Genomic DNA, 10,103 nt, shown 5'->3' on the forward strand with positions numbered 1-10,103 from the left:
GGATGTATTGAAGGTTCTTATGATCTAGCCAAACAATGAAGGGAACAGACGTACATTCAAGACAGTGTCTCCATTCCTACAGCACCTCCTTAACCGCCAGGAGTTCCCAGTTCCCCACATCATAATTCCGCTCAGCTGAAGTCAGATGCCAGGAGAAAAATGCACAGGGTTGCAGATGTTGATCTCTCTCAGCCTGCTGAGGAAGGATGGCCTCGATCCCGATGTTGGAGGCATTGACCTCCAAGATGAACTGATGATCCAGATTAGGCTGTATGAGTATGGGAGCGGTGGTGAAGCAGTGTTTAACTGACTGGAAGGCACATTCAGCTTCAGAGGACCAGAAAAAAGGAGTCTTAGAGGAGCTGAGTTTATGGAAGAGGCACTGCGACCTGACTGAAATTGCAAATATGAGGTAGAAATTGGCAAGACCTAGGAACTGTTGGAGCTGTTTGAAGTTGGTGGGAGTGGGCCAATCTGTAACTGCATGGATCTTAGAGGGGTCAGGACTGAATTTTTTTGTGTTGGAAGATAAAACCTAGGAATGAAATGGACTCTTGGTGGAATGCACATTTTTCCGCTTTCACAAATAGATGGTTCTCCAATAATCTATTCAATACAAGGCAGACATGCAGGACATGTTCGGACAAATCTTTGGAGAAAATATATATCAATATATCATCCAGATAAACAAAAACAAAATGGTTAAGGAAGTCTCATAATACATCATTCACCAGGGTGTGGAAGGTGGCGGGAGCATTAGTGAGACCAAAGGGCATGACAAGATATTCAAATAGACCTAGAGGGGTGTTAAACGTGGTCTTACACTCATCTCCCTCTTTTATCCTGACTAAATGGTAGGCATTGCGCAGGTCAAGTTTGGTGAATACAGATGCCTATGTAAGGAGTCAAATGCTGAATCCAAGAAAGGCAGGGAATATTTATTGTGAATAGTAATAGAATTTAGTGTAGCATGGCGACTTAGTGGTTAGCACTGTTGCCTCACAGCAAGAGGGTCATGGCATCAATTCCCACCTGTGGCTTTTCTGTGTGGAATTTGCTTGTTCTCTCCGTGTTTGCGTGGGGGACAACGTGTTTAGCTTCCTCCCACATCCAAAAACATGCAGGTCACAGGGAGATCACCAATAGACCTTTTGGCTGAGCTGGGCATTCACAAGGATGTGCACCCGGACACCGCAGTATATGCACTCCCCAGAGTCTAATCTATACTTATGTTCCTTAGGTGTTAACCGAGTCCTGCCAAGCTGACAGGGGGCGCTGTGGCCACTGCTGGTGGAGTGCAAGGAAGAAGACGTGGGACCCAGTCGCAGAGGGAAATGAGGGAAAGATGTGTGTTCCACCCTTCGGCCGTCTCTCCCTCAACCTATTATCAATTTTGATTTGAGAAATAAATTTGTCTAGGTATTCGGGTTCATCTCAGATCGCCAGTTCATCTTTAGGCATCTCAGATAACGTATTAACAAATGCACTCCGCAGTGCAGCAGCATTCCAGCTGGATTCCACGGTGAGTACCTGTAACTCAACTGAAAATGCCGCCACACTGCAAGTATCCTGATGGAGTGACAACAATCTATTGGAGATTGCCGGCCTCCACATCGGATGATTGAAGACCAGAGTGTGGCTCAAGATGGCAAGTGATAGGCTCACGGGGATGATGTACAGAGGTAGGTAATGCAGGTGGAGAGGAGGTGGACAGAGAAGGTGGTGATGGTGGAGCAGACATTGAGAGACAGCTGATCACCAATTGCGGATACCTGAGTGCATAAATGTGATAGCTGGGTGGCTGTCTGGCAGTCACTGAGATGTTTCTGTTTTGCTAATAAGGACGTCACACACTGAAAAATGCCGAGAACTGTCAAGTGAAACGTTTTCCGGAAATGCACCTGCTAACGCACAGAGTGAGAGGAATAAAATACATCAGAGAACACTAATTATTAGCACATGTGTGCAGAGACACTTAAAATCATGAGTACTTTGATGTCTTACTAACTGGGACATTAAAAAAATGTGAGAAATGTCCTTTAAGCATCTGGTTGCAGCACAGCAATGCTGCCAGATTGGGTGGTTTTGAATTTTATTTTGCGGGTTGAAGTCGGTTTTTGAAAAGACTAGAAATCATCGGTAGTATCTCGCAACAATAAAGCAGAGCTGCCGGTTCACAGTCACATAGTGTCTCACTCGTAGCCTGCAACACAGGTTAGCTTAGCACTTAACATGGCAGCTGTTAAAACAGGAGTTATCAGGAGATGACATATCTCCCTGATCCCCACAAATCAGGAATCTCCCTGTGACCTTGAAATTGACTCAAGGTCACTGTGATCAACAGTGTCAGGGGATAACCCATGTACACCTTTATGCTAAATATGAATTCAATTGTTCAAGTGGTTCTTGCATATCACGCTAACAAGCGAAAACAGATGGACGGACAGACGGACATACTGATCATGATATCCCCCCCCTCCCAAAAAAAAAACTAAAAAAGAGGGAAACGAACATCCTCGCACCTCCAGCTTCAAAATCTACCGCAAAAGATTTAGTTCCTCAATGTGCATCCAGCTCACTTGTGACGGTTTGAATTTGAGAAGACAGATGTTGCAAAAAACAAAAAGGCATCGGAAACCCGTTGCTGTTAGAAACAGCTTGACAGTGAACTTCACCTTCTGCAAACTAAGGAAAACTAAGAATATACAGTGGGGAAAATAAGTATTTGATCCACTGTCAATTTTGCAAGTTTTCCCACCTACAAAGAATGGAGAGGTCTGTAAGTTTTATTGTAGGTACACTTCAACTGTGAGAGACAGAATCTAAAACAAAATCATGTTGTATGATTTTTAAATAAAATAATTTGCATTTTATTGCATGAAATAAGTATTTGATCCATGAGAAAAACAGACCTTAACATTTGGTACAGAAAGATTTGTTTGCCATTACAGAGGTCAGACGTTTCCTGTAGTTCTTGACCAAGTTTTCACACACTGCAACAGGGATTTTGGTTCACTCCTCCATACAGATCTCCAAATCTTTTAGGTTTAGAGTTTCAGCTCCCTCCAAAGGTTTTTCTACTGAGTTCAGGTGTGGAGACTGGCTCGGCCACTCCAGGACCTTGAAATGCTTCTTACGGAGCCCCGCCTTAGTTGCCCTGGCTGTGTGTTTAGGCTCATTGTCATGCTGGAAGACCCAGCCATGACCCATCTTCAATGCTCTTACTGAAGGAAGGAGGTCGTTTGCCAAAATCTCACAATATATGACCCCATCCATCCTCCCTTCAATACGGTGCAGTCATCCTATCCCCTTTACAGAAGAGCACCCCCAAAAATGATGTTTCCACCCCCATGCTTCACGGTTGGGACGGTGTTCTTGGGGTTGTTCTCGTCCTTTAAACACGGTGAGTGGAGGTGATTCCAAAAAGCTCTATTTTGGTCTCATCTGACAACATGACCTTCTCCCATGCCTCCTCTGGATCATCCAGATGGTCACTGGTGGACTTCAAACGATTCTGGACATGTGCTGGCTTCAGCAAGGGGACCTTGCTGCCCAGCAGGATTTTCAACCATGACAGCATCATGTGTTACTAATGTAATCTTTGTGACTGTGGTCTCAGCTCTCTTCAGGTCATTGACCAGGTCCTTCTGTGTTCTGAGCTTTCTCAGAATCATCCTTAGGCCACAAAGTGAGATCATGCATGGAATCCCAGACCGAGGGAGATTGACAGTCATCTTGTGTTTCTTCCATTTTCTAATAAATAATCATAACAGTTGTTGTCTTCTCACCAAGCTGCTTGCCTGTTGTCCTGTAGTCCATCCCAGCCTTGTGCAGGTCTACAGTTTTGTCCCTGGTGTCCTTAGACAGCTCTTTGGTCTTGGTCATGGTGGACAGGTTGCAGTGTGATTGATTGCGTGTGTGAACAGGTGTCTTTTATACAGGTAACGAGTTTAAACAGGTGCAATTAATACAGGTAAAGAGTGCAGAATACAAGGGCTTCTTAAAGAAAAACTACCAGGTCTGTAAGAGACAGAATTCTTGCTGGTTGATACGTGATCAAATACTTATTTCATGCAATAAAATGTAAAATAATTATTTAAAAACATACACTGTAATTTTCTGGATTTTTGTTTTTTTTTTTAGATTCTTTCTCTCACAGTTGAAGTGTACCTACGATAAAAATTACAGACCTCTCCATTCTTTGTAGGTGGGAAAACTTGCAAAATCGACAGTGGATCAAATACTTATTTTCCCGACTGTACAGTGGCTTGCAAAAGTATTCAGCCCCTTGGTATTTCTCGCATTTTAATTTGTTTATAGCATTTCAAATACAAAAAGAAAATCAGGCTTCTCAATATAAAATTTCTAAATTATCTTTCTTAGACTCAAACTGAAAGTAAATCTGTACAACTTGATAGAAATTAATTAAAAATATAAAAGCCAAGATGATGGGTTGCATAAGTAATCAGCCCCTTTGGTATAATGCCTGTAAATAACCAGTTTTACTGCCAGTTTTCTTTAGACAAGTCAGGGGATGGAAACATGAACATTTCCAAGCCACTGAATATGTCTTGGACTTTATTTACATGAATTATGAATAAATACAAACAGTATGACACTCTATGGTAAATATGCATGGAGTTGACAGTTCTCAAAAACTGGGAAATTGTGCACAGTGCATGTTTTGCATTTTGTATCTCCAGTTATACAGCTTCATGATGAAGTGGGACAGAGGAGGGTTTTGTTTCACCAAAACATCACATCTAGGCTTCCATCTCAGATGTACCTTCTGGCAAATTGTAGCTGAACTTTCAGGTCTTCTTTTTAATAAAACCCTTTAATAAAACCCACGTGTTTGCAGTTATATGGGTGGATATAAAAGCATGTGTAAAGTGATGTGCAAGAAGCAGAAATCCACTTCAAGAAGGCGGCAGCGCACTGGTCACATATTCCTCCTCGCTTGGGGAGCAGTTTCCTCTGAGTGCATGCGCGTGCAGAGATGATTTCCACGCTCACAACTAATATATGCATGTAAAATAATATATTACACCTGAATGCATGCTGTATCACATGAGTGCTTTTGACACTAATCTGACACTTTAAGTGTGCATCAGAGGTCACAGTCTGATGAAGCCAACAGAACCACATCATCCACAAAAAGAATCCCCCCGCCCCCGTTTTTGACAGTGGCTATTTTTATTTACTGATACTCTTCATGTTTATATTGCAGATAACAATTCAATATGTTACTTTCAAATATTATAGAAAACACTGGATACCTTGTTTTCATTCAGGAACAAAGAGAAAAATTCAGTGTTTTCATTGCTCATTAAAAATGGAAAGCAAAGTATTATTTGCCTTTATTTATTCATTTATGTGTTTATTTTTCTCATCTAAAAACAATCCAATCGATGACTTAAAAACCCCAACTGTGGGTTTTGTGATCCATGATACCTCTATTTTAAATTGTCCAAATGTATCATGTCTCTAAAGTCTGCACCAGATCTGATGGACAGAATGAATCCACACTGTCCACACTGTGGACATGATGGTTCCAAACTGTATAAACTGTCTCAGTGTGGACGGGATGGTTCTAAACGGTCCAAACTGTCTCAGTGTGGACAGGATGGTTCCAAACTGTATAAACTGTCTCAGTGTGGACGGGATGGTTCTAAACGGTCCAAACTGTCTCAGTGTGGACAGGATGGTTCCAAACTGTATAAACTGTCTCAGTGTGGACGGGATGGTTCTAAACGGTCCAAACTGTCTCAGTGTGGACAGGATGGTTCCAAACTGTATAAACTGTCTCAGTGTGGACAGGATGGTTCCACGCGGTGGAAAACCCGTCTGTTGTATGACTTCACTAACAATAGTTTGAAAGACAGAAAACTGCAGCAGTGGAACAGAAAAACTACACGCACGCACGCACGCACGCGTCCGTTGCTGTGAGGTGTGGGCGCGTGAACAATCCACGCGTCCTGCCGCAGCTCCACTCGCTACAAAGAAGCCGTAAAAGCACCAAAAAAAAAAACGCCACCAGACGGCTGAAAGTTGTGTTTGTGTTGAGCCTGTGTGTTACCTTGGTCATGGTTCTGCTCGGACCGATGGACCGTCTGTCTACAGCCGCGTCCCCACCACAGTCCAAGTCCGTCCCCACTGCTGCTGTCCGAGGACACGTCTCACGCCTGGCCAGACTTCACCCAGCCTGCACAACCAGACAGTTTCCTGCTCTGGAAATCATCGACTTTTTTTTTTTCTTTATTTTATTTCTTTATTCCTCTCAGTTCAAGAAAAAAACAAACAAAAAACGTATCCACCACCTAACTGCACACATTCCATTTAATCAAACAGCGCATGTTTAAGATAATTATGTCGACTTTATTTCTAAATAAAGTTATTGACTGTCAGATTTTTCAGCAGGGAAAAATCACTGCTGAAAAAAAAAAAAAATCCACAAATCATCCACAAATGCTTCTCATACAGTATCGTCACAGGTATGTTAGTTCTGTTATGGAACAATTGTCATGCAATCTTGCAAAAGCTGCACTGTCTGCACATACAGCTGCAGGGAGACCTGTGGCATGCCCTTAAATGTAATGTCCACATCAACAATAAGAAAAGAGACTGTTTCAGTGACAGGATGTGATGAGCTCAGCTGTTTTTCTCAAAACTTCAGAGATAAGTCACAGTGTACTCTTCACATGCCTTAACTAAAGCACTCCATCTGCTGAATCACCTCTAAATTATTTACACATTATTCATTCACTTTGTGTGTTTTTAGGAACCCGCTTGCTTAGCGCAGCTACTAGCTCTTAGCCGGTTTAGCATGGCGGCTTCTCCTGTCTCTCCTGCACTTTTCTGCTCTGGGTGTGAAATGTTTAGTTATTCCTCGGCCTCCTTTAGCAGTAATGGTACTTGTAATAAGTGTAGTTTATTCGTAGCTTTGGAGGCCAGGCTGGGCAAATTGGAGACTCGGCTTCGCACCTTGGAAAATCCTACAGCTAGCCAGACCCCTGTAGTCGGTGCGGACCAAGGTAGCTTAGCCTCCGTTAGCTGTCCCCCAGCAGATCCCTAGCAGCCGGGAAAGCAGGCTGGCTGGGTGACTGTGAGGAGGAAGCGTAGTCCTAAACAGAAGCCCCCTGTACACCACCAACCCATTCAAATCTCTAACCGTTTTTCCCCACTCGACGACACACCCGCCGAGGATCAAACTCTGGTTATTGGCAACTCTGTTTTGAGAAATGTGAAGTTAGCGACACCAACAACCATAGTCATTTGTCTTCCGGGGGCCAGAACAGGCGACATTGAAGGAAATTTGAAATTGCTGGAGAGACGGCATCCATCCCACTTTGGATGGAGCAGCTCTCATTTCTAGAAATCTGGCCAATTTTCTTAAATCCTCCAAACCGTGACTATCCAGGGTTGGGACCAGGAAGCAGAGTTGTAGTCTTACACTCCTCTCTGCAGCTTCTCTCCCCCTGCCATCCCCTCACTACCCCATCCCCGTAGAGACGGTGCCTGCTCCCAGACTACCAATAACCAGCAAAAATCTATTTAAGCATAAAAATCAAAAAGAAAAAATAATATAGCACCTTCAACTGCACCACAGACCTAAAACAGTTAAATGTGGTCTATTAAACATTAGGTCTCTCTCTTCTAAGTCCCTGTTGGTAAATGATATAATAATTGATCAACATATTGATTATTCTGCCTTACGGAACCTGGTTACAGCAGGATGAATATGTTAGTTTAAATGAGTCAACACCCCCTGAGTCACACTAACTGTCAGAACGCTCGTAGCACGGGCCGAGGTGGAGGATTATCAGCAATCTCCATTCCAGCTATTAATAATCAAAAACCCAGACAGAGCTTTAATTCATTTGAAAGCTTGACTCTTAGTCTTGTCCATCCAAATGGAAGTCCCAAAAACCAGTTTTATTTGTTATTATCTATCGTCCACCTGGTCGTTACTGTGAGTTTCTCTGTGAATTTTCAGACCTTTTGTCTGACTTAGTGCTTAGCTCAGATAAGATAATTATAGTGGGCGATTTTAACATCCACACAGATGCTGAGAATGACAGCCTCAACACTGCATTTAATCTATTGTTAGACTCTATTGGCTTTGCTCAAAAAGTAAATGAGTCCCCCCACCACTTTAATCATATCTTAGATCTTGTTCTGACTTATGGTATGGAAATAGAAGACTTAACAGTATTCCCTGAAAACTCCCTGCTGTCTGATCATTTCTTAATAACATTTACATTTACTCTGATGGACTACCCAGCAGTGGGGAATAAGTTTCATTACACTAGAAGTCTTTCAGAAAGCGCTGTAACTAGGTTTAAGGATATGATTCCTTCTTTATGTTCTCTAATGCCATATACCAACACAGTGCAGAGTAGCTACCTAAACTCTGTAAGTGAGATAGAGTATCTCGTCAATAGTTTTACATCCTCATTGAAGACAACTTTGGATGCTATAGCTCCTCTGAAAAAGAGAGCTTTAAATCAGAAGTGCCTGACTCCGTGGTATAACTCACAAACTCGTAGCTTAAAGCAGATAACCCGTAAGTTGGAGAGGAAATGGCGTCTCACTAATTTAGAAGATCTTCACTTAGCCTGGAAAAAGAGTCTGTTGCTCTATAAAAAAGCCCTCCGTAAAGCTAGGACATCTTTCTACTCATCATTAATTGAAGAAAATAAGAACAACCCCAGGTTTCTTTCAGCACTGTAGCCAGGCTGACAAAGGGTCAGAGCTCTGTTGAGCTGAGTATTCCATTAACTTTAACTAGTAATGACTTCATGACTTTCTTTGCTAACAAAATTTTAACTATTAGAGAAAAAATTACTCATAACCATCCCAAAGACGTATCGTTATCTTTGGCTGCTTTCAGTGATGCCGGTATTTGGTTAGACTCATTCTCTCCGATTGTTCTGTCTGAGTTATTTTCATTAGTTACTTCATCCAAACCATCAACATGTTTATTAGACCCCATTCCTACCAGGCTGCTCAAGGAAGCCCTACCATTATTTAATGCTTCGATCTTAAATATGATCAATCTATCTTTGTTAGTTGGCTATGTACCACAGGCTTTTAAGGTGGCAGTAATTAAACCATTACTTAAAAAGCCATCACTTGACCCAGCTATCTTAGCTAATTATAGGCCAATCTCCAACCTTCCTTTTCTCTCAAAATTCTTGAAGGGTAGTTGTAAAACAGCTAACTGATCATCTGCAGAGGAATGGTCTATTTGAAGAGTTTCAGTCAGGTTTTAGAATTCATCATAGTACAGAAACAGCATTAGTGAAGGTTACAAATGATCTTCTTATGGCCTCGGACAGTGGACTCATCTCTGTGCTTGTTCTGTTAGACCTCAGTGCTGCTTTTGATACTGTTGACCATAAAATTTTATTACAGAGATTAGAGCATGTCATAGGTATTAAAGGCACTGCGCTGCGGTGGTTTGAATCATATTTGTCTAATAGATTACAATTTGTTCATGTACATGGGGAATCTTCTTCACAGACTAGGGTTAATTATGGAGTTCCACAAGGTTCTGTGCTAGGACCAATTTTATTCACTTTATACATGCTTCCCTTAGGTAGTATTATTAGAGGGTATTGCTTAAATTTTCATTGTTACGCAGATGATACCCAGCTTTATCTATCCATGAAGCCAGAGGACACACACCAATTAGCTAAACTGCAGGATTGTCTTACAGACATAAAGACATGGATGACCTCTAATTTCCTGCTTTTAAACTCAGATAAAACTGAAGTTATTGTACTTGGCCCCACAAATCTTAGAAACATGGTGTCTAACCAGATCCTTACTCTGGATGGCATTGCCCTGGCCTCTAGTAATACTGAGAAATCTTGGAGTCATTTTTGATCAGGATATGTCATACAATGTGCATATTAAACAAATATGTAGGACTGCTTTTTTGCATTTACGCAATATCTCTAAAATCAGAAAGGTCTTGTCTCAGAGTGATGCTGAAAAACTCATTCATGCATTTATTTCCTCTAGGCTGGACTATTGTAATTCATTATTATCAGGTTGTCCTAAAAGTTCCCTAAAAGCCTTCAGTTAATTCAAAATGC

General features: G+C 41.8%; 1 protein-coding gene across 1 annotated transcript in view; it reads right to left on the reverse strand.

Annotated features, from left to right (window-relative positions):
* slc15a2 (solute carrier family 15 member 2) overlaps nt 1-6,176 on the reverse strand; it is a 148,287-nt gene extending 142,111 nt beyond the window's left edge. The window contains exon 1 of the mRNA XM_034185769.1: nt 6,080-6,176. Coding sequence (XP_034041660.1) covers nt 6,080-6,088 — 9 coding nt within the window. The 5' untranslated portion in view covers nt 6,089-6,176. The remainder of the gene's footprint in view (nt 1-6,079) is intronic.
* Nucleotides 6,177-10,103: the final 3,927 nt, after the last annotated feature.

Source organism: Thalassophryne amazonica, chromosome 14 (genome assembly GCF_902500255.1).
Source record: "Thalassophryne amazonica chromosome 14, fThaAma1.1, whole genome shotgun sequence".
Taxonomy (NCBI): Eukaryota; Metazoa; Chordata; class Actinopteri; order Batrachoidiformes; family Batrachoididae; genus Thalassophryne; species Thalassophryne amazonica.